This window comes from Lampris incognitus, chromosome 13, assembly GCF_029633865.1.
Source record: "Lampris incognitus isolate fLamInc1 chromosome 13, fLamInc1.hap2, whole genome shotgun sequence".
NCBI classification, from domain to species: Eukaryota; Metazoa; Chordata; class Actinopteri; order Lampriformes; family Lampridae; genus Lampris; species Lampris incognitus.
Genome location: NC_079223.1, coordinates 22,867,375 through 22,892,349, shown reverse-complemented (window position 1 = coordinate 22,892,349; position 24,975 = coordinate 22,867,375). Strand labels below are relative to the sequence as shown.

Here is a 24,975-nt window from a genome sequence, read left to right as displayed (position 1 = left end):
GGACTTCTGGGATGATGGTGTTGAACGCCGAGCTGAAGCCCATGAACAGGATCCTTGTGTACGTCCCTGGGGAGTCGAGGTGTTGCAGGATGTAGTGCAGTCCCACATTGACTGCTCCCGCAGGGGACTTGTGATATCCTTCAGGTGAGTCATACCAGTCTCTTGAAGGACTTCATGACCACAGATGTCAGGGCGATGGGCCTGCAGTCATTCAGCCCAGTGATGGAAGGTTTCTTGGGGACTATGATGATAGTGAAGCATTTGAAGCAGGAGGGGACTTCACACAGCTCCAGTGATCTGTTGAAGATCTGTGTGAAGATGAGGGCCAGCTGGTCTGTGCAGGCTTTCAGGGTGACACACTGTCATATTTCGTCTTATTCTGACACACCGTCTCATTCTCACACCTTATCATTACTGTTATCATAAATTATCATCATCATCATCATCATCATCCAGACGGCATTGCTCTCGGGATCTCAGGACCACGCAAGTTTCTCCACCATGACAAGGTGACAATCCATGGAGAAGTATTATAAAGTATTATAGATAGTATTAGAAATAGTGTTAGTAAAAATGACAGTGGTAGTAGTAGCATTAAATTCATGATTCTCAATGATACTAAGCGAGATCTTGAGACTTTGTAGATCACCTGGTTACATACAGTCTCTTGTCAGTTACAGTTAAATTGTGAGAAATGGCAACATTGACATCTGGTGGTCAGGCACCAAAACCACGACAAAACTGACATGAGTCGCGGTGGGTGGGCTGCAGACCGCCAGCTTGATTCAGTGGCCCAAATATAATCTATTGAAATAGATAGAATATATTTTCTTTAATGGTGTCATGTTATGGATTTTACAGAAGCTAAAGAAAACCCTCCAAATGCTACAGGCTTTTGAGAAGGTCACATTCCTTGGTGGCTTCCGCAGATTTCATGGGCGTACAGACCGTTTTTTTTTTAAAAAAGAAAAAACTACAACACCCGGCATGGCTTAGTGCCGGTGAAGTTCATGAAAACGTCATGCACGTCGTCGTAGAAACAACCTGTCACATGTGGCCTAGTGCCTTGGCTGTGCTAGTAAGTGGGTAAAGAGAATCTGGCTTCACAGCAAAACACCACATTAAAATAAATATTATATAGCTTAAAGGGTTTACAGACAAGTGAACTTGGTCCGCCATGCCTCCAAAGAAACCCGCCCAGGCCGCGGGAAGTAAAAAAACCCAGGAGAAGAAAAAGGAGAAGATAATAGAGGTAAAAATGCGAGTTAGCATGTTTCTACTAGCCTCGGCTCACGCTAGGTAGAGCACCTCGTAGGGCTAACTGCTAGCTCTTGCTAACCCGAATTGATTACAAGCAGAGTAGCAAAGAACAGATGAACAAACGCTAAATGGGTTTTTTTTACATTGGTATATAACGACTCGATAGACACCGTCTAGATGGGCTCCACACATTTCTTTACATTTATAATTAAACTTCATCTGCAGCCTTTTTTACGCCTATGAAGGTTGCTAACCTATAGCTAGCTTTCCAGCTGCCAAGAGGCCCTGTACTTGCATTATGTGACGTCCGTTTCAGTTAACATTAGTTTTGGGTAGCCTTTGAGTTTGATTTGAACCATGGTCAACAAATCTCAGTCTGAGGTGGCTGCTATTCATTTAACCGGGGAGATCTTTAATCCAAAATGTGAACCTTCCTATCACGAAATAAGGTTGTAGGCTTGCAGAGTTGGCAATTCGAGACCTAACTAAAGCGGTGCCGTGGGCCCACCTGAAAGTCCCGGATCCAAATCATCTTCTCTGTCATGTCTACTCGTGAGACATCAGCCTTCAGTTCTGATAACCTCTTATAGCCTCTTACATTTCTATCTCTATGTTGCTTCGTTTCAAGCACAGAAACGCAGGTTGTGCCAGAACTTATAGGTTTACCAAAATAGTAAGTGGCAGGCATTTGCTGGCATGCTTAAGGATACGACTTGCCATTAAATCTTATTTTAGCTTCATCAAAAGGACTATCATTGAAAGTGCCAGAACTTGCAGGTTTACCAAAATAGTAAATGGCCGGCATTTTCTGGCATGCTTAAGGACTACTACTTGTCACTAAATCATATTTTAGTTTTACCAAAAGGAATATCATTGAAAATGTAAAGTACTAAAATAGAAAATTCATTTTGCACACACTACTAAAACTTGTAAAAGGTAGGCTTATAAGTTACAACTACAATTTGATGTGATTAATAAGATCCTCAATTTAAAATACTCTGCCACTGTTCACTGTTTAGTTGAGCCCATTTTTAAGATATCAGTAGTGACAGAAATGTGATTATTGTTCCTGATTCCTGATCATGTTCTCAAGTATTGTCAGATTTTCTATGGCTCAAAATGCAAATCATGGGAGCAGCTAGGGGGATCTGCTGGAATCTGCCAAACAATAATGTGTTGTTTTTTTGGGGGGTTTTTTTTTTTTGAAGTACACAATTTAGTACCCTCAGTGATTCAGTGGCATTTGGCCTAGAGTTGTTTTAACTGTCCAATATTAACCCTAAACAAATCAAATTTGGCTTATTAATCTTAATGTCATGAATAAGCCAAACATACCAAATCATAGTATGGACTTCGCAGGATTCCCTCTAGTCACTTTGGCACATCATGTGGCTCAAATTAAGATCTTTGTGGAACTGTATAAAAGCCATCAAATCAGTTTGCAAGTTTTGTTTCAATATAGTGGAAAGACAACCAATTTTTCATCTGTTAACCCCCACTACTACCAGCATTACTTAATAGCAGACACTCAAAGTATGTAGCCCAATTGCCATAATTACATGTTACAAGTAGCATAGAATGTAGTAAACATGCAGAAAGTTTTAAATTATTTCACCGATTTGGACGAAAACACTTGCATTAATGCACATACATAGGAATGTGAGTCTTATTTGAAGTGGGTAGTGATTTGTAGAGTTTTAGCCACTTTCCTGAAGAGTTACATGTGAACAAATTTCTTTTCTTTTTTTTTTTAATACTTTCTGTTATTGGAATATTTTATGAAATTAGCTAATTCATAAATATCCAAATCATGAAACACTTTTGCAGTGTCCTATTTTAATTTATTAGGACTATCATGGAAAATCTGATTTGGTGCATTGTGCTGTATGTCTTGGCTGCTTCTTCAAACATGGCAATTTCTGCCTGTTTTGCTGCTGTGAAGTTGTGGTTATCAAACAGATATAAGAGACCAGACTTGATAGGAGAACTTAAAACTACAACATCAATAGCAAAAATCCAGGTATAACCATGGTTTTTGTTTGGTGGTGGGCAAAGTGCTGACAACAGTATTGGAGTTGCCAGGGTGACTTATCTTGAATGGATCTTGGATTTAGAGTTCCCAATCACCAATGCAATTATCAGTGTCACTATAGCCAGGGTCCAAAATTAAGTTTTTGGCTTACCTGCCAAGGTGGCTGGTAGATGAAAAAATGTACTGGCCAGAAAGATTTTTTTTACCAGCCAAAAACAAACCAACAAAAAAGAAACAAAATTGCTTTTTACTATTGCAATTTGCTATTATTACTATTTAGCATGTTATTTTGGTCTCATGCGATTCTCAATCAATGTTATAGTAGTGTATGGTAATGGTAACACTATCTGTATGCAGAAGTATTGATTCAAGTGTTTCAACTCTAAAATGGAACACATTTGAATTGATAAATTCAGTGGTATTCGCCTTTAAGTGCAAGGGTCATTTATTAAGGAGTTTGAGAAAATAACAATTATAGAGAAATTAACAATAACAAGAAAAAAGAATAAATAGTAATGTTCAGAGTCATAGTTCATATTACTGTTTTTTTATTCTGTAGTAGCATGTTCAATCATCTTGACAATTCACTCTCATAGTGATTTTCCTCCTTGTCTCCTGCTATGATATGAGAAGGGTGTGCTTACATTGGCCGTGCCAGCAGTGGTCTCTTAGGCCTGAAGTTCGCCTGTTTTCTTTTTCTTTCCTGGGGGCTCCTCTCCCGCAATACATCTCCACATACACTACCGTTCAAAAGTTTGGGATCACCCAAACAATTTCGTGTTTTCCATGAAAAGTCACACTTATTCACCACCATATGTTGTGAAATGAATAGAAAATAGAGTCAAGACATTGACAAGGTTAGAAATAATGATTTGTATTTGAAATAAGATTTTTTTTACATCAAACTTTGCTTTCGTCAAAGAATCCTCCATTTGCAGCAATTACAGCATTGTAGACCTTTGGCATTCTAGCTGTTAATTTGTTGAGGTAATCTGGAGAAATTGCACCCCACGCTTCCAGAAGCAGCTCCCACAAGTTGGATTGGTTGGATGGGCACTTCTTTGAGCAGATTGAGTTTCTGGAGCATCACATTTGTGGGGTCAATTAAACGCTCAAAATGGCCAGAAAAAGAGAACTTTCATCTGAAACTCGACAGTCTATTCTTGTTCTTAGAAATGAAGGCTATTCCATGCGAGAAATTGCTAAGAAATTGAAGATTTCCTACACCGGTGTGTACTACTCCCTTCAGAGGACAGCACAAACAGGCTCTAACAGGTACTATTTAATGAAGATGCCAGTTGGGGACCTGTGAGGCGTCTGTTTCTCAAACTAGAGACTCTAATGTACTTATCTTCTTGCTCAGTTGTGCAACGCGGCCTCCCACTTCTTTTTCTACTCTGGTTAGAGCCTGTTTGTGCTGTCCTCTGAAGGGAGTAGTACACACCGGTGTAGGAAATCTTCAATTTCTTAGCAATTTCTCGCATGGAATAGCCTTCATTTCTAAGAACAAGAATAGACTGTCGAGTTTCAGATGAAAGTTCTCTTTTTCTGGCCATTTTGAGCGTTTAATTGACCCCACAAATGTGATGCTCCAGAAACTCAATCTGCTCAAAGAAGTGCCCATCCAACCAATCCAACTTGTGGGAGCTGCTTCTGGAAACGTGGGGTGCAATTTCTCCAGATTACCTCAACAAATTAACAGCTAGAATGCCAAAGGTCTGCAATGCTGTAATTGCTGCAAATGGAGGATTCTTTGACGAAAGCAAAGTTTGATGTAAAAAAAATCTTATTTCAAATACAAATCATTATTTCTAACCTTGTCAATGTCTTGACTCTATTTTCTATTCATTTCACAACATATGGTGGTGAATAAGTGTGACTTTTCATGGAAAACACAAAATTGTTTGGGTGATCCCAAACTTTTGAACGGTAGTGTAGCTGGGTTTGTTTCAGCTGCCCGGATGACAAGTACCTTAAATACTATAAGAAAAACTTGCACATTTTGATGATTGACACAATTACATACTACGCACAACATATGCAGCATGGCAGATCTAGCAGATTGACGTGACAGCAAACCAGCAGCTTTCTCCAGCACGTGTAGGACAGTCATTTTTTTCTACTGGCTAAAGTGGCAGATGGTCTCCATAATTTACCCACCAAACACTAAATTTACCCGCATTTGGTAAATGGCAGGTGTTATTTTTGGACCCTGCTATGGACCATAGTTATCAGAAAATTAAACAAAACATGGGCGTCCGTGTAGCATAGTGGTCTATTCCATTGCCTACCAACACGGATATCGCCGGATCGAATCCCCGTGTTACCTCCGGCTTGGTCAGGCGTCCCTACAGACACAATTGGCTGTGTCTGCGGGTGGGAAGCCAGATGTGGGTATGTGTCCTGATCGCTGCACTAGCACCTCCTCTGGTTGGTCGGGGCGCCTGTTCAGAGGGGAGGGGGAACTGAGGGGAATAGCGTGATCCTCCCACATGCTACATCCCCCTGGTGAAACTCCTTACTGTCAGGTGAAAAGAAGCGGCTGGTGACTCCATATGTATCGGAGCAGGTATGTGGTAGTCTGCAGCCCTGGCTGGATCGGCAGAGGGGGTAGAGCAGCGACCGGCACGTCTCAGAATAGTTGGGTAATCGGCCAGATACAGTCGGGAAGAAAGGGGGGGGGGGTTAAACAAAATAATGATCTTTAAGAAGTAAAAGTTATAGAAAACAACTGTTGTCATGGCTACCATCCCTCTCTTCAAGTAGGAGCAAGTTGTTCACTGGGTATTGGTGTAGATGTTTATACTGTATAATAAGAAATATTTTGTTTTCCAGGACAAGACATTTGGTTTGAAGAACAAGAAAGGAGCTAAACAGCAGAAGTTCATAAAAAATGTCACTCAGCAGGTTAAATTTGGACAACAAAGTGCCAGACAGGTTAGTGGGCCGGTCATCTTGCAATCCTTTCAGACCTGTTATACTGTTCCCCTCATTTAATTTCTTGTTGCTTGCTCAGTCCAGCTGCAGCACTTGAGAGATCATTTTCCTCTTCTCTCCTGCTAGGCATCTTTTTCTGACACTATAATTGCAACACTTCCTCCCTTTCCTTTTAAATAATCTTCAACTCACCACTAAACTGAAATGCCAAAGACTGTGCCAGACATTTGACTATGAACTGTGATTTTTCAGCTGTCTAGGCATTTTCATTTGTAGTGGGGTGGAGAAGCTGCTTTATGCATCCATACGTGCAAATATTGGGGTGGAAACTGTGCTAGTAAACATTGTGCCATTGTCATGTCTGGTTTATTCAAGTTAGAGATTTAGAATGAATCTCACTCTCGCTTGTCTGTATGTGTCTTTTTTGTGCTTGCTTGGCGATGGCTCAGGTTGAAGCAGAAAAGGGCAGCAAGAAGTCTGATAAGAAGAAGGAGCTGGATGAACTCAATGAGTTGTTTAAACCTGTAGTGGCTGCTCAGAAAGTCAACAAAGGTAACACACGTCCTTTAGTGATTTTTGAAATGGGTGAGAGTCAGTTTGTAGCAAATACTATACTGAGCAAAAATTTAAATGCAACGTGATTATTTCAAAGGTTTTATGAAACTGAAGTTCATAAATAGAAACACATTAGCTGAAAATGATTTATTAATGATAATAATTATATTTATATAGCGCTTTTCTAGACACCCAAAATGCTTCACATTGCACCACCAATGTGTAGCACCCACCTGGGTGATGCACGGCAGCCGTTTTGTGCCAGGCACTTATCAATTGATTTCCCTACTTACCTTGTTAGGTCACAGATACCCCCCCAAAACTTGGTGTTGGGGGGGTAATTCTGTTCACGGAATAGAATTATGAGTCAGTATCTGGTGTGACCACCATTTACCTCATACAGCACAAAACATCTCCTTCAAAAAGAGTTGATCATTTTGCGGCCAGTGGAATGTTGTCCTGTTCCTCTTCTATTTCTGTGCCAATTTGTTTGATATTGGTGGGAACTGCTACATGCTGTTGTATGTACCGGTCCAGAACATCCCAAGCATGCTCAGTGGGTGACATGTCTGGTGAGCATGCAGGCCGTGGAAGAACTGAGACATTTTCAGCTGCCAGATATTCAGCACAGATCCTTGCAACTTGTGGCCATGCATTATCATGCTGAAACATGAGTTGTAGGTGGCGGATGAATGACACAACAGTGGGCCTCAGGATCTCATCCCGGTATCTCTGTGCATTCAAATTGCCCTTGACAAATTGCATCCATGGTCTTCATCCCTACAATATGCCTCCCCATACCAAAACCCCACCACCTCCATGGGCCACTCCAAACCGGCGCTAATAGACACACGCAATTAGAGTGATGATTATTTGTGTCTTCAGAAAGTTGGTGGTTACTGAAGCGCATTTATAAGGGGTGTAACGTCCAGACTTTCCATTGATCATGGCAGCAGTGAATCTTGTAGCCAGCTAATTATTTCATGTAAAAAAAAAAATTGTGATATTTTAACAGTTTAAACAGGGTTTGAAAACTGCTGTCCAGTATAACTGCTGTTCACGGAACTGATGTCAAAACAGCCGCTTCTTAAGACGTAGTCGCGCAAAAACAGCCGCTTTCTAAATGTAGTCATGGTCCAGCCTTACACTAGGTTTTGGCCTAGTCTTATTTTTTTTCTCTGTCAGATTTGTTTTAAGACTGTTCTACAATTGGACTTCACTTCAGTGGTTATGCAGTTATTGAAATTTTGATAGGCTATATAGTTGTTTATTTCACTATGAGATGGATAGCTTAATTGTTCTTAGAAATACCACATTTTATTTTCATGTTTATGGTATTTATATAGCATAAGTGATTGATTTAAAAAGTGTGATTACAGTTTATTTAGTCTAAATGTGACAGTTTCATCTAAAAGGATATTGAAAATGTTATTTAAAAGATGTTAAACAGCCTACCTTGTTTTCTTCAATGTGTTTTTATTATCATTATTTTCAAATAAAATGATTTTCTTTTATAAAAAGATCTGGTCTTCAAAAGGTATTTTTTCCAAAAATTAGTCCTATTCAGGGCCCTGAGATGGATTGGTGACCTGTCCAGGGTGTTTCCCCGCCTTCCACCCTATGACTGCTGGGATAGGCTACAGCATCCTGTGACCCTAATTAGGATAAGCGGCTTGGAAAATGGATGGATGGATGAAGTGTTATTCGGGTCAATATGCTACTTCAACTCATGAAAGATGGGGGGCAAAAACAAAAATCTGTTTACATTTTTAGCTCAGTGAAAAAAAAATTAAATATAGATAGATATGTGATCCCACTTGCAAAGCTTCATAATATTCACATTTTTGCACCTCTTAAACTGTTGCATATTTTGATGTGCTATAAAATTGTCGAAATGCTGTTAGTCAGAATGTTTGTCTTAATTCTACACAAAGCTTCCCTCTATCAAATTGGAACAAAAAAAAAATTGCGGCGCTTTACTCAAAAGTATAAAATCTAAAGTGCAGAGACAGCTAGCTAGCCTGCTAACATATACACACCTTTGTTTGATTTAAGCTAAATGTTGATGCTGGCAAACAGATGTAAAATACCTTGCTCAGACGTAATATTAATGTGGTAGTTCTGTTTTTAAATTAAAACTGTTCAAATGGCTGCCTTTTATCAACAAAATTGACATGAGGTCCCAGTGATGCATCTTAGTGAGATTTTAGGATGTAAGATTGATACCTGAGAACACAAGGACAAGTCACTCTTGTAGCCATAGTTTTCTGACAACATAAACACATAGGTACACTACCGTTCAAAAGTTTGGGATCACCCAAACAATTTCGTGTTTTCCATGAAAAGTCACACTTATTCACCACCATATGTTGTGAAATGAATAGAAAATAGAGTCAAGACATTGACAAGGTTAGAAATATTGATTTGTATTTGAAATAAGATTTTTTTACATCAAACTTTGCTTTCGTCAAAGAATCCTCCATTTGCAGCAATTACAGCATTGCAGACCTTTGGCATTCTAGCTGTTAATTTGTTGAGGTAATCTGGAGAAATTGCACCCCACGCTTCCAGAAGCAGCTCCCACAAGTTGGATTGGTTGGATGGGCACTTCTTTGAGCAGATTGAGTTTCTGGAGCATCACATTTGTGGGGTCAATTAAACGCTCAAAATGGCCAGAAAAAGAGAACTTTCATCTGAAACTCGACAGTCTATTCTTGTTCTTAGAAATGAAGGCTATTCCATGCGAGAAATTGCTAAGAAATTGAAGATTTCCTACACCGGTGTGTACTACTCCCTTCAGAGGACAGCACAAACAGGCTCTAACAGGTACTATTTAATGAAGATGCCAGTTGGGGACCTGTGAGGCGTCTGTTTCTCAAACTAGAGACTCTAATGTACTTATCTTCTTGCTCAGTTGTGCAACGCGGCCTCCCACTTCTTTTTCTACTCTGGTTAGAGCCTGTTTGTGCTGTCCTCTGAAGGGAGTAGTACACACCGGTGTAGGAAATCTTCAATTTCTTAGCAATTTCTCGCATGGAATAGCCTTCATTTCTAAGAACAAGAATAGACTGTCGAGTTTCAGATGAAAGTTCTCTTTTTCTGGCCATTTTGAGTGTTTAACTGACCCCACAAATGTGATGCTCCAGAAACTCAATCTGCTCAAAGAAGTGCCCATCCAACCAATCCAACTTGTGGGAGCTGCTTCTGGAAGCGTGGGGTGCAATTTCTCCAGATTACCTCAACAAATTAACAGCTAGAATGCCAAAGGTCTGCAATGCTGTAATTGCTGCAAATGGAGGATTCTTTGACGAAAGCAAAGTTTGATGTAAAAAAAATCTTATTTCAAATACAAATCATTATTTCTAACCTTGTCAATGTCTTGACTCTATTTTCTATTCATTTCACAACATATGGTGGTGAATAAGTGTGACTTTTCATGGAAAACACAAAATTGTTTGGGTGATCCCAAACTTTTGAACGGTAGTGTATGTTATTAAGAACACTTGCATTGGGTTATGAAATTTATTCAAACTCTTGAGTGACCAGAGGCTGATCTAAAGGTAACAGAACGTGGTTCCCTTAAATTGCTGAATAGAGATCCTCTTGCTGTTCCCCGTTTCTTTGTTGGAGATTTGCTTCTGCTGATACAAAGGAAATGAAAACTCGGTTTGGTTTGTCAAGGATGTTTTGTTCCAACTGCTTGTAGAATTCCTGCTGCTGTAGGTTACTGGTTGCTATGCCAGCTCATTTAGTAAATCAGGTAGTTGGTTGGCAATCTTGTCTGCTTTCTCCTAGTTTTAATTCTCATCTTTGTACACTGACAAAAAAAGAATTCACACAATACACCTGCACTGGTAAAAGCTAAGGGTGCAACCGATTGAAAAAACTCCCAGTTTTGATCGTATCACGGTTTTTAGTCACGGATCGGATCATTTTTTGGATCAGCAAAAAAATAAAAGGGAGACAAATATTGCTTTCCATTTATTCTTTAAAACACTTAAAGCAAGTACCCATGGTCTTAAATGAAAACAACATTCAGGGTGACATTGCATCAAATGGGAGGCTATGCTCGATGTATTGCCATTCTCATATGGCTTTCTCGTGGCACAATGCCTACACACACTGTAATGGTTTTGTCCGCCACCCTTCTTCCATCAATATATTTTACAGCGAAGCTTAAGTGCTCCCATACATGAGACTTAAATGATGCTGGAGGCTTTTCAAGTTCTTTCGCTCCACTGCCTTTTTTTGTTGTTTTTGTTTTCTACATAACCAGCCAATCATTGCGCTTCAGAATAAAACACAGCACACAGCACAAATGTGCATCGAGATTTAGGGAATTATTACTGTTAAAGTAACAGCGGCTTTTCAATTATTCTGTGGTTCACATACCTGCTGAACCATGGGGGGGATCCACATGGTTCACGGATCAACTATGTTCTATTACACCACTAGTAACAGCTCTATAAGAGGCATAAAAAGTGCAATCATATTTCTGATAATGAGTACTTAAGTTATGCTGATAGCACAAGGCTGTATAGTATTAATGCCATATTTTTAACTTTGTCTCTCTCCTCATTTTGCTGTCTCTGTCTGAGTCAAGATGTAGTTTTTCATCAGTCCATAAGTGTGCTATCTCAGATTACCGAGTCTGCTGCAGTATAATTCATCTTTCCCCCTTCCTTTTATCCTCTGCCATCTCTGTCTCTCGCTTTCTGCACATATAAAAATGTTAATTCTGTGCAGAGCGCATTCCTTTAAGTGCTCAAAGTGAGATGTATAAATTATTTACTCTAACCGTTTTGTCTCAATCTCGCCCTCTGTAGGTGTTGACCCCAAGTCAGTGCTGTGCGCGTTCTTTAAGCAGGGCCAGTGTACTAAGGGTGACAAGTGCAAGTTTAGCCACGATCTGTCTCTGGAGAGGAAGTGTGAGAAGAGAAGCGTCTATGTGGATGAGAGAGATGAAGATCTGGAGAAAGGTGTGCATCTTAGTGTTCTTTTTTTTTGGGGGGGGGGGGGCGTTGTTTGAGGGAGAATATTTATTTTTCTACTGATTCATTCAGATGTAATGTTGAATCACTTGTTTTTTTTTTTTTTTTAAACATGGTTAGGTTTTAATATGTTGACATTTGTGTTGAATGTATATCACTTTGCAACCCCATTTTGAATAGAAAAATGTAAATGTATCTTATGTGTCTATCCATCATGTATGCATCTATCTATCTACCTATCTTGTTTTAATTAATCTTGTCTAGTCTATTATCTATCTAATCTATCTGATTACATACTTGTGGGCTGTTTTGTTTTGTTTTTAGACACCATGGAGAACTGGGATGAGAAGAAGCTGGAGGAGGTGGTCAACAAAAAACACGGAGAAGCTGAGAAAAAGAAGGCCAAAACACAGATTGTAAGTCAGCCTGGCTGGATTGATAGAGGCAGTGCATGGCTGTTGGTAATGATGGATAAATGGGAAAGCTAGATGCAAAGCAGAAAAGGGGCTTCTTTGTCCACCAGCCAATAGAGGTACATGAAGGTATTCCTCCAGAATTTGACCAGCAGCTTTTACATTCTGACCAACTAGTGATTTTTTTCAAACAGCTTAAGATTTCCTTAATATGGTTTGTTTCCCATCAAAGTATCTAATGGATATACTCACAAGCCATAGATATAATTTACTTGCATTTGGCTGGTGGTTGCTTCCCAGTTTAATGGGAAACAATTATGATTTTTGAAATTATCTCTGTAGAATGTAGAAGGCATAAGGCTCCATTAACAGCCATAACACTTAGCATTCTTCTGTGTGTCTCTTTAACGCTGCTGAAATTGTCTGCCAGTGAGGTTACCAGTGGACATCTGTCAATGCCAAAACTTACCTCCTGGTTTGCTGATAGGCTGCATTGTATAAGAAAATGTGAATGTCAGTGCTACATACATCTGTATAATGTAGCATTGTTATTTGCATTTTTTTTATACATCTGTGTGTAGTGCTAATATTCGCATCATGATTGTTTACCTTAAAGTGCAAAGGCAAAATAAATGACAGCTATCCAGGCCCTGATCAGACAGAGCACGTTTTAGTAGCCTGGGCAGCTTTTTGTAATTGTTTTCAATCAGAGTGAAGCTTTTTGCTCAATGCTTTTGCGTTGCTTAGCGCCTCGTGTTTTTCTGCACTATACCCTTGCGTTTTTGCAGGAGTGCCATGAACACCTCGAGTTGAAACAAGACTAGGTCAAAACCTAGTATATGGCTGGACCATGTATTGTCAATGTTGGAAATTGTGGCCAATTTGTTTCAGGGATAGTCAGTGGTAGTGTCTATAATGTGAATTCCTGGATATTAAATGTTCATCTACAATTTTCTGTAGTGGTCCCGGTAATATTTGTTGTTAAAGTATACTGAAGTAGCACATCATATGGCATGGTTAAGCTATGTTTGTTTAAAAAAAAAAAGAGGCTATAAATGCAGTTGCAAGAACAGTACTTCCAACTCATCTTGGGATGTTTGATTTGAAAGAGAACTTAATTTAATTGTAATTATAACTATTCTATGTATCTGTTAACTCCCCCTCCTCTTTCATCTGTTTCTGAGAATGTCTCTTGTTTTTCTAAGGTCGACTCCACTATATGGGTTTGGGATTTTGCAATTGATACATTTTTCTACAAAGGAGCAACAACATAAACAAATGTTGCAGTTGATGATGCAAGTGTACGATTTTGTTTTGTGTTTATTGGTAGATTGCAAACCAACAAGGTACATACCACCACCTACTGTATCGGAGTGTGTAGATACAAAAGTATGTGTGTACAGAACATTACTAATGTGAAAGCTGAGCAGCAGGGGAGTGGGGGGGGGGGCAATCGTATTCAGGCACGCTACGAAGCAGTCTTATGAGATATGAAAATGCTGTAAGACTCGCTCTGTATTGAGTGTTTTGTTAGAATGATTATTTGGGGTGCTTTAACCGTGCGTTCTCCCTCATGCCTGTCAGCGTATGGGGAGCTGTTTTCTCTCCTACTCCACTCTATGCTGGACTGTTAACTGTGCATAATGTGGAACGAGCAGCGAAATAGTCCATTCTTAGTGTTTCAGCAGTATCCATGTGCAGCAATATATTACGTTCATTAGCATGCGATAAATGTGGAATGAACTGGAATCTCTGTGCCAGTTCATTTTGAAAAAGCAATGGCCAGTAGGGAAACTCCGTCGGTGGTCAGCCAACCAAATGTGTAACTTAAGTGACGTCGTTGGTCACCTGATCCAGCGGCCCAATCGTATAACTTATTCTCTGTCACTCTAAACATGATAAGTCACAGACGTTAGCAGTTGTAGGGCTGGCCCCGCTGGCCGGTCCAGCCAAAAACTTCAACTCAGAGTAGAAAAGCACCCAGCGTCATTTGCGTTTTTCCCGTTGTCCAGTCTGATGAATTGAGATGCAGGCCTTCTGTGGTAGTGATGACAAAAAGTGGAGACAACATGGAGGACAAATTAGCAGTGGCTGTTGCTGGACAACCAGAGCTGTATGACTTTACCAACCATAGTTACCACTACTAGCTACTAAGTAGTTAACTAACTACCTACTTACTAGGAAGTTAGCTACAATTAGTTAGTCAAAATAAAAAGCAACTTCACAGCAAAATAATGGTTACGCTAAGGACAGATGATTCAGTGGTTGCCTAGCAACAATAAAAAAAAAAAAAATCCAGCATAAGGCGCATGCGCCACTACCTTTTGTTTTTCAACAAAAAGGCAGTGTGGTGCACTACACTTTTGCACTCTGCAAAAAGCGCTCGGTCTGATCGGGACATAATAAGGTGGTTGATTAAAAAAAGTGTCAATAAAAAAAAAGGATAAATGAAGACACTGGATTACATGAGCCAATATACAAAATAATTTCAACTATAAAGAAAAGCAGAATATATGCAGTGGCTCAAATACAACTAAGATTCCCCCATCTTCACAATGTTTAAAATGAGGATGCTTAGTTGGCGTGGCCAGTCTTGTCAGGCAGGTTGTGTCAGAGCCCAGGGGCCTTGATGGAGAAAGCTTGGTGTGACCCAAAGCTTCAGCCTAGACTGGAAACAACTAAACAACGCCGCCCGAGAATCTCAGGCTGCACATGGGTTCACAGGGGGTTCAGAGCTCAGAGGTGTAATTGGGCACTTGTCCAACACATGCCTTCAAGGTGATCATTAACACCCACCCACCCCAAAGAAAGTCAGGAAAAAACACAAAAAAGACAGGGAAGATGGAAGCTGTGTCCAAGTGCAAGTGGAGTACAAGCTTGGATACAGATGATAAGGAACATAGAGGGTAAGCAGCTTATAGAGGTTTTAAACAAGAACGCCAATTTCAACATCAGACTGTTTTTAAAGTTGATTAGTTTTAGCACTGCAGTCAGCACGTTAATTTTTGAAATGTGCAGATATGTCAGAGAACATTAACACTCACATGCTCTCACACACATAAACTCCATGTCCTCATGATATAATTAAATCCCATGTGGACATGTCCACTCCATGTCCTCAGGATATAATTATCCCTTGAAATGTCCCACCTCCTCCCATGGCCATTTGAAGAAAACTACAGTTACACAATAAATCAATACAGAAAGTGTTGAAGGAATATTGAGTTAAAAGTTAGGTGCTGTTTACTTGTTCTGCTTCCATCTATAAATAAAAAGCGAAACCATCTGAATTTTTTTTTTTTTACATCCTTTTGTCTTCAGGTCTGCAGGTACTTCCTGGAGGCCATAGAGGGTAATAAGTATGGCTGGTTCTGGGTGTGCCCAGCAGGCGGTGATACCTGCATGTACAGGCACGCCTTGCCACCTGGTTTTGTATTGAAAAAAGACAAGAAGAAGGAGGAGAAGGAAGAAGAGATCTCGCTGGAGGAACTGATAGAGAATGAGGTAAGAATGAATGGAACATCCTCTGTGTCCCCTCTGTGTGGAGTTTGTATGTTCTCCCTGTGGGTGCGTGGGTTCCCTCCAGGTGCTCCGGTTTCCTCCCACAGTCCAAAGACATGTAGGCCAGGTGAATCGGCCATACTAAATTGTCCCTAGGTGTGAATGTGTTGGCCCTGTAACGGCCTGGCAGCCTGTCCAGGGTGTCTCCCTGCCTGCTGTCCAATTACTGCTGGGACAGGCACCAGCATCCCGCAACCGAGAGCAGGATAAGCAGTTTTGATAATGGATGGATGGATATATTTTGCTAGAAACATGGAAGAGATTGCTTTTTTTTGGTTGACTGTTTATTCATGAAAAATATTTTTTAATCTTTTTTCAGGCATTCAATAAATGCTGCCCCAAAGTCTTTTTCTGATCCTTTTGCAAGTCTCAAGCTTTGTGTTTTATAACAATTGTTTTTTTTAATACTATTGGTGTGGTTTTAATCTTTATGCAGTGATGTTCTTAACTAAGAGGATGTAGTTCAGACACTTAAAGCCCGCGACCCCAGTTGGGATAAGCGGCTTGGATAACTGATGGATGAATGGAACATTCAATTTTTCATATTCTGTTGCATTTAGTGATGTTTGAAAGGCACTTTAAAGAAATTTGAAAAGATGGCATTAAAAAGCACCTATTGGGGAAGAGTGGGGTGCTTGTGTGTGTGTGTGTGTGGGGGGGGGGTGTAACAGGGTATGACTGAGATGGTTAAAAAATGTACACAGGCAAATGAAGTAGCCCGTACTGCCTGACTGAGCTGCAAATCAGTTCCCATTCAAAGTAGCTTGTGTTTTAATTAGTGATCTCACCCCAAGCTTCTGATGTCTCATTTTGCCTTGAATACAATCTTTCTGTGTTACATTCTAATGGCTCTCCCTCCTCTCGCTCTCCCTCCCCCAGCGATCAGCTCTCGGGGTCAATGTGACTCGCATCACCCTGGAGACTTTCCTGGCTTGGAAGAAGAGGAAAAGGCAGGAGAAGGTTGGAACTGTTTTATCATTTCATTTCTCTTAAGGCCTGGGAAATGTGATTTCCTCTAAAATTCTGAAATCGCAGATAATTTTAATTTTAACCTTGGTGATGTGATTAAATGCTTTTCTGCATACTGCACATATAGTGAGATACTTTCAATTGAATGAATAGAGTTCCTCTGACAAATTGTCAGACAAAGCTAGAAAAGCTTGAGGGTTTGTGACAGTGTCCTATATTTTGAAGCTTAAAATGATTTACGTATTTCATCCAAAAGCATTTCGCTTACCATGAGATCTGAAAGTAGCTGGGAGATTGCATTCCATTAGCAACCTATCCTTAAAGGGAATAAATGTAATTATTTTAGTTTAAAACGTTCAAAAATTAATAAAAATTACCAACAGAAAGTGAAGATATAACAATTTTGATATTATGTCAAAGACATCTGTATTGTGTTGCAGAGATATCTACTGAAGTTAGCATGCTAACCAGCTAGTCCCAGCCCATCCTGTCCCATCTTATAATAGCACTTTGTACCTCAAGAAGTGATAGTGAGTCACTGCTGCATCCAGTCTATCCTCAGTCCAACATGCGAGGATGAGAAAGTAGCGCTGCTCTGAGGGTACTTGTGCGCACCCTCCTAACAAATGCTCATATCTCAAAAACTGTAAATCATACAGCTCAGATTTTGTTTTTTACATCATGAGTGTCACAAGAAGTCGGTGAACATTTTGATGTATCATGTTCTAATAGAGTGAGAATTGAGGATGTTATAGCGATGTAAAATTGGCAGAAATTTGGAAGATTTATGGCCCTATAAACGATCTATAGCGCATGGCTTAAGTGCATTTAGGGCATGTCCAAATCCACTTTTGATAATTAAGTGGCACATAATTTGGGCACAAAGTAAGGCACAAAGGGGTTGTACTTAGTCTCTTAATCATAGGTGTGTTTTGGGCATAACATGAATTAAACCAATCAGAATGTTATCTCCAATTCCCTTTAAAAGCCGAATGCACTTGCACCTTGGCGCAGTGCTATTTAAATGGCAGATTCGGCAGGTTTTCTGCTGAGGAAACAGATCTGCTTGAGCACAAAGTGAAAGAGCACAAGCAGACCATCTACGGGAGCAGCAGGAATCCACCAAAGCTCCCTGAGATGAAGCAGGCGTCGTCTGGCATCACCGGAATGGCTGCACAATGCTGAAAACAGTATAATGATGTCAAGAGATGGGGAAAACAAAAGTTCAGCGCTCACTTAAACACCAGTTGTGATGTTTTCTGATGCTTTCCCCTAGTTCTGATTCTAATTACAGCCTTTTGGACATTTTTTAAATGTAGGCACATCTTACTATCTGAATGTGCCCTTTAAATAGCAGGAAAATACTACGCCATTGACTTTAGACCAGGTTTTTGTTGGTCAATGGCACAATGCTTTCCACCGCCTCAAGATGGCAATATGCCAACAATGCACATGACCACGCCTCATTTTAAGATCAACATGCCCATGGGCGCGCAAGTACATTTATTATTTAAACAACGTAGGCACTGGGTGGGAAAATGACAATTCTGTCTGTCAGAAACTAGCTATGACAATTGCACTGCGCTTTGCGCCGGGTGTAAGATAGGGAGGGCCCTTAGTGTCTCAGCTAGAGTGCGCCATATGTGGTCATGTAATGTTTGTCTATGGGATGCCTACCCTCCATACAAACGCTCATATCTCAAATGATAAACTTAAGGTCCAATATTTTTGCTTCGATAAGTTTTACTATGTTTTTATGTATTTTTTGTGTACATGGGTGCAAAATCGCATGAGTAGCATCAAACTAGAAATCCTTATGGCTAAAGCGCTGATCTGTCCTCTGCACTCGAAATTCCCATAAGAAACCTGTTGGGCGAAGTTACTTGGGGGAGGGACTGTGCATTTCACCCCAACTTTCTGATAATATGCTGCCCCCTATTTATTAGGAGTATGAATTCGACAGTCGGTCAATACACATAACCCCTTTAAACACTTTTTTATATGTATGCTATTTGTTTTTATTTCATTAAAATCCATTTCTCAGATAACTCAAAAATTTTGATTGACAGGTGGAAAAAGCAATGGAGGACATGGAGAAAAAGAAGGCTGACTTTAAGGCGGGAAGATCGCTAGGGGTATGAATGATTCTCTTTGTCTATCATTCTTGCTAGCTTTTTCTGTTTTGGTGGACAGAAATACTCCAGCGTTGAGTTCAGCTTATCCTGCTACTAAACCAAGATCAAGAGCTTGTATTCTATTTCAGAAGTAAACTACTCAAGATGTGGTGTTGAGCTTGTTGTTGGTAGTGAAGACTAAGCAGACTAATAAAATTGATTTAATAGTAATAAAAATAATTAATGTTAATTTTTCAATGTCCATCTGTAGGTCAGTGGTCGTGAGGTGTTTGAGTTCCGTCCGGAGCTGATTGATGACGATGATGATGAAGCTGATGACACACGATATGCCAAAGATGATGATGATGATGATGATGATGATGTTGAACAGGTAATAATTAAGTCATGCATGCACTCCTTGGCTGTGTCGACATGGCACACAGTAATAGTATTTGACATCGACAGTTTGAATCAGGAGGAATGTTCTGGAGTTTAGCTTTGGGTGTGCTTTTGTTAAGCCGCTAACAACTGCTAAACTGCTAGCAAGAGCCTGTAGTTTTTTTTGTTTTTTTTAAACAATGTTTAGAAAAACTCATTAGTTGGTCCATTGCATGACGGTTAATGGTTTTCCAGTATGCTTGGGAATGCCACAGAAAATGTAAAAGGACCAAGGAAAAAGCAGTTTTCCCTCCACTAAGCAGTTATTCCATGAACTGGTGAGCAGCAAACATTATTTTATAGGTAAATTTCAAACAAATAATACCTTTTGTGAACTGACCTTTTGCTCATAAATACCAAACCTCTGCAGTGCCATAAAAGCTTTCCTCTCTCAGACCTCCTCTTAGACAGGGCTGCCAAGTTTCAACAAAAGTTAAGAGTGAGACTCTGGCGAGGGGACTTTTGCCGGCGACCTATCGCCGGCAAAAGAAACTTGGCCTTTTTTAAGGTGGATTTAGAGGAATATCTGAACTTAAATTAACATTAGGATTAGACTGTTGTGATGTTGTAATGTGATGTTGGCCTCCTCCTCATGCTCTCTCTCTTTACTTGGAATAGTGAACACATAAGAAATATTTTCAATTGCTAGAAAGAATAGAATACACAGAGTCCAAGCCTACATATTTAGACTGTCGGATGTCATTATTCAGTCTTATTCTGTCATTTGTATTCAGGGACCTTCTCTCAACTCAGTTATTTGTGCAACTTAAAAACCAGTTTCCTGCTATTTTATGTAGTGTTCATAATTGACCAGCACAAGTAGAAATGAAAACAATTGTAACAAGAAGAATTTAGACAAATAAAATAAATTTATTTATAAAATGTCAATGAATACAGAACCCGAACAATAATATAAAAAAATAAAATAAAGTGCATTTCTTTGTTTGTTCAGAGCACAAGGCTCAAACTATGAATTCAAGCAGTTCCTTTAACCTTTGGGCACCCCTCCAGAAAATCATGACGTTTTACCCTCGGTGCAAAAAATGTTCAGTTCCTTAAAAGTGCTATAAAAATATTACACATGAATTTTGTTTTTCACTTTCAATGCATTAAATCTTTTGACCAACTTCAATACTGATCATAACTATTAAATTTACATGTATTTCTTAAGTAATTTTAACTTAGACTACATTCAGCTACTCTCCCCTACTTTCAAAGCAGTACCATCTCTACAGTTGGGTCACTGAAAAACATGCTGTTCAAAACTCGTAAAAACCAACTTTTATTATAAATTTGGTTACATCTTATGGTTAGTATCTAATCATTGCTAAAGCAATACCTTCAATTAAGCCTCACACTTATGTCAGTGAAATAATTTCAGTTTATTTGTACAGTATTGTGAAACTAGCTGGATATATTTTCCCTCTTCTGGTTACTACTTTTCTAAAGCAAACTTGACCTGTGGCCATACCTTGATCTCATGAAACCTTAAGGTTATGTTTTTAATTTTACTTTACATGCAGCATGGCACCTGCAGTGCGACTCAAGAGAACAATGACTTAAATGATCATAGTTGCAGTGAATTAGTTATTGCAGCTGCGTTTTTGGTGCTTGATTTCAGTTATTTTCCTGTTTGTTGGGAGCTGCATAGACAAGAACGTTTGACTGACAGATTAGACAAGTGGCACTCAACCATGTGCCATGGAGGGCCAAGAGTATGCAGGCTGTCATTCCAGCCAGACTCTACACCAACGGATTTCACTGTTTAGCTCCTCATCTTTGGCTGAAGCTGTGCTGTTCAGTGAAATTAGCCAGTGTGGAGTCCGGTTGAAATGAAAACCTGCATACTCTCTGCCCTCCATGGCACATGGTTGAGTACTGCTGGTTTACTGTCTAAGCTCTGAAGTGGGTAGGTATGAGTTTACCTGGGCAGGTTGCTAAAATAAAATTAATACACAGGAGAATCTACTTTTGTGCCCTTTTTGATCTTGTTTTACATGTGCAAGAGTTCTGCCTTTACCCCATGCCAAGTGTCTCCATCCCATCTAAGCTTTTATTGTTGGATGATTTATTCTAGATTGAACCAACATCATTCCAGGACATAGACTTATCACGTTTCGTTCCTAAAGAAGTAGACAACACAGGAATCACTGTGGCATCTGTGGACCGTTTCACCTCTAGGAATAAGACCCAGCCGACGGCGGGAGATGATGGTAATACAGAAAAGCTTTTTAAAAATCTATGTCAATGTTTCCTAAATAATTGATGGTAAATATAAAACAAATTGGGCCACTTCTGCTTTTAAAAGTGCCATTTTTGTAGTTTACACACCTCTCTCCTTCCCTGTTTCCCCACTCCTCCCATCCTTTCCCTTCCTACAGAGGAGCAACAGGATGAAGCGTGTGGTGGTGTGGAGGCCAATGGGCTGTCAGGAGCAGAAGGAGGTGGGGAGGAGGAGGAGGAGGAGGAGGAAGAAGAGGAGGAGGTGCCAGTGGATGAAAACCTGTTCACGGGAGAAGACCTGGAAGAACTGGATGAGGAACTGAACACACTGGCACTGGAAGATTGAGTGGGGGAGATGGACATTGTTGTTAAGGATGGATTAATTGACTAACTGACAAAGGGAAGGACTGATGGAGTCACAGAACTAGAAGAATGAGGATCATGAGGAACGGACAGTCAGACAAACAGACGGACAAAGACAGACAAGACGAACAAAAGTTAATTGACCGACTAGAAACAGGAAAATCCTAATTGGAGAGGCAGGTATAGACAGAGACAGACAAAATGTTCATTAGACAGACATAGACAAACAGGTGAACAGTGCCACCAGAACCACAGATTGTTAAGCACTTGAAAGTGTTTGATTTTTAAAATTCAAAGAATCAAGTAATAAAGCCAGATATAAGATATAATTTTTCATCTCTGCCCACCGTTTATTTTCTGTATCACCCCTTTTTCATCCCTCATCCATCCATTCTTTCTCTCGGGATTTCTTAACCTATAGCTTTGCTCACCAAGACTAGCCAGATTTTTGAATTGGGGCTAGTTGGGGTTCACCAGAGCACATGAATGTCCTCAGCAAATCTTTAAAATGAAGTCATGGCAACATGCTTTTAATTAGCTAAGAAGAACTAGCTAATTCTTGATAAGGCTCTTATTATTTTAAAAGTAGTAGTTTATGAGGGCTGGCTTTGTTGGCTTGGCTAAGTGATTCATGGAAACATCTCAGCAGGACTATAAAGTTCCATGTCAGTTTGAGCAAATAAAAACTTAGAAGCAAAAGTAATTTTGAGACAATACTGCCTATTAAGTCAACTCAAGATGCTCTCAACTGTTTTGAAAATGGTCCATTTGAAAACGCAGTGGGAAATGAACACGTGCGTCAGGGGAAAGCAAAGTGTGCAGACTTTCACCTGCTCTGATTAAAACTGTGTCCAAAATAGTTCAAATGTGTGCCAAGTTGTTTTAATGTCACAATTTCTGGACACAAGACTCATTTGATTTCTCATGGAGATTCCTATTTTCTTTTGAGTTGTGCTGATGTTTTCATTTCGAGGTCAAAACCACTTGGTTTATTTGACATCAAAGTTTTGCTGACATCCTCTGCTATGGCGAGTCCCAAAAATGATATCTGATGAATGTTGCTTTAAGAGCCAACACCTAAAACTAGGTTAGTCCTTTTTGGGGTGACACTGAAAAGAGAGTAATGATGACGCTGTGGTTAACCTCCATTGGCACAGTTTAGGAAAATGGGTTTATTTGCGAGCTGTGTCCCGTGGGGGAAAAGCATCATTCACCACCCCGACATTGTAAATAAGAATGTGCTCTCAAGTGAGCTGCCTGCAAAAAGAATAAAGATCATTCTATATGGTGTTTGTGTCCTTTTGGCTGGTCCAAGTCGCAATTTAGTCGATTACCAAATGAGACGATATTAGAATTGTCAACTTTCTTTGAAACTTCCAACCCAGAGAGCAACATGCTGCACTCAAAAGATGGGGAAATATAAATGAATGGTGATCTTGAACCCTGAGAATTACCCAGTAAGAGTGGTGGTGTCGGTGCTGACTGAATACGGATTTCTTGGCTTATCAACAAACACTTTCCACACTGGCATTGTTCCTGGGTGATGCAATGGCATGGTCACGTGGCAAAATTATGGAATGGAATCAAAGAGAACATTAAACATTTATGATGCTTAACAGGTTGACATCCATACTTCAGATTGCAAAAGGGCTTAAAGATTCATAGAAATGTTAAGATACCTCCAGTAGTCTTAACAGGTCACTAAGCATTTATACATCAAAAGAACAGCAGAACATATTAGAATTACAAGCATTACAGCGTTTTGAAATATTTCAGATAAGATGGCTTGTTGTTCCCTGTACAACACAACATACACAAACCATTTATTCCTCCCGACTATTCCCAGTTTGACTTAAAATCCAAATATGCCTACTCAAATCATTTCATCATAAGATGGAAACTTTGATCTTTTTATGTTTTAAGCAAAATCTGAATCGAAATCCCTTAATCAGCTGGATCTTTCTTTCATTAAACCAGTAGTAGTGAGTAAATAGGCCTCACACATTCAGCCTTTTCTGAGTATGGAATTTCAGTTATATGGTGGTTCCTTCACCCTAACAAGAGAGAGGACTCCTTTTTTCCAATGTCCACCATACATACTCCAGAGTAGACTATTTTTATTGACAACAGACTAATTCCCCACAGGGAGAACATGCAAACTCCACACAGGACGACCTGGGATGACCCACCAAGGTTGGACTACCCTGGGGCTCGAACCCAGGACCTTCTTGCTATGTGAGGTGACCGCGCTATCCACTGCCACTGTGCCGCCCCTCATTAAGAATCATCAGTCCTTTATTAATGTCCGATGTCTTTTCAACATACTGTACTCATCTTCTGAAAATGTCCGAGTATGTTGTATCATTAGACGTGGAGAAAGCATTTGACCGAGTCGAGTGGAAATACTTATTTACAGTTTTGGAAAAATTTGGATTAGGGCAGTCGTTCATAGCTTGGATAAAATTATTATATACATCTCCCACTGCAACAGTTCAAACTAAGAGTACAGTTTCTCAACCATTCACCCTAGGCCGCGGAACCCATCAAGGTTGCCCGCTAAGGCTGATCCTCTTTGATCTAGCTATTGAACCACGTTGCTCTTCGTGACAATGCAAACATTGCCGGAACTTGGGGGGGGGGGGCTATGAAATATAAAGTCTTTATCTGCAAATGACTTTCTGCTATATGTTTCACACCCAACAACCTCTCTGCCAGTAGCACTTTCTCTGCTTAACCAGTTTGGATCACTATTGGGATACAAGATAAACTTGCAAAAAATGTGAATTATTCCCAATTAATAGCAAAGCATTTGACTGAGTCTATGATTACATACCATTCCAAAATGAAGAAAGACAATTCACCTACTTGGGAGAAGCAGTCACATGGAAATTCAAAAATCTTTTTAAAGAAAATTTGATGACTCTATTAAATCAGGTTAAAACATCATTACTGCAGTGGTCCCCTCTTACACTGTCCCTTGCTGGATGAATAAACTCTATAAAAATTAATTATACTACCAAAGTTTACATATTTATTTGTGTGTACCAGTGTTCATCCCAACATAATTTTTTTGTTTAATTAGATTCGATTAGGCAGCACGGTGGCACAGTGGTTAGTGT

General features: G+C 39.8%; 1 protein-coding gene across 1 annotated transcript; it reads left to right on the top strand.

Annotated features, from left to right (window-relative positions):
- The first annotated feature begins 1,062 nt into the window (after positions 1–1,062).
- zc3h15 (zinc finger CCCH-type containing 15) lies at positions 1,063–23,140 on the top strand. Its single transcript, XM_056291799.1, has 11 exons — positions 1,063–1,252; positions 6,128–6,229; positions 6,679–6,781; positions 11,611–11,763; positions 12,100–12,191; positions 15,510–15,692; positions 16,629–16,709; positions 18,788–18,853; positions 19,104–19,223; positions 21,348–21,483; positions 21,652–23,140. Exons 1-11 carry the CDS (start codon positions 1,178–1,180, stop codon positions 21,837–21,839), a joined length of 1,299 nt encoding a protein of 432 aa, XP_056147774.1. The 5' UTR covers positions 1,063–1,177; the 3' UTR covers positions 21,840–23,140.
- Positions 23,141–24,975: the final 1,835 nt, after the last annotated feature.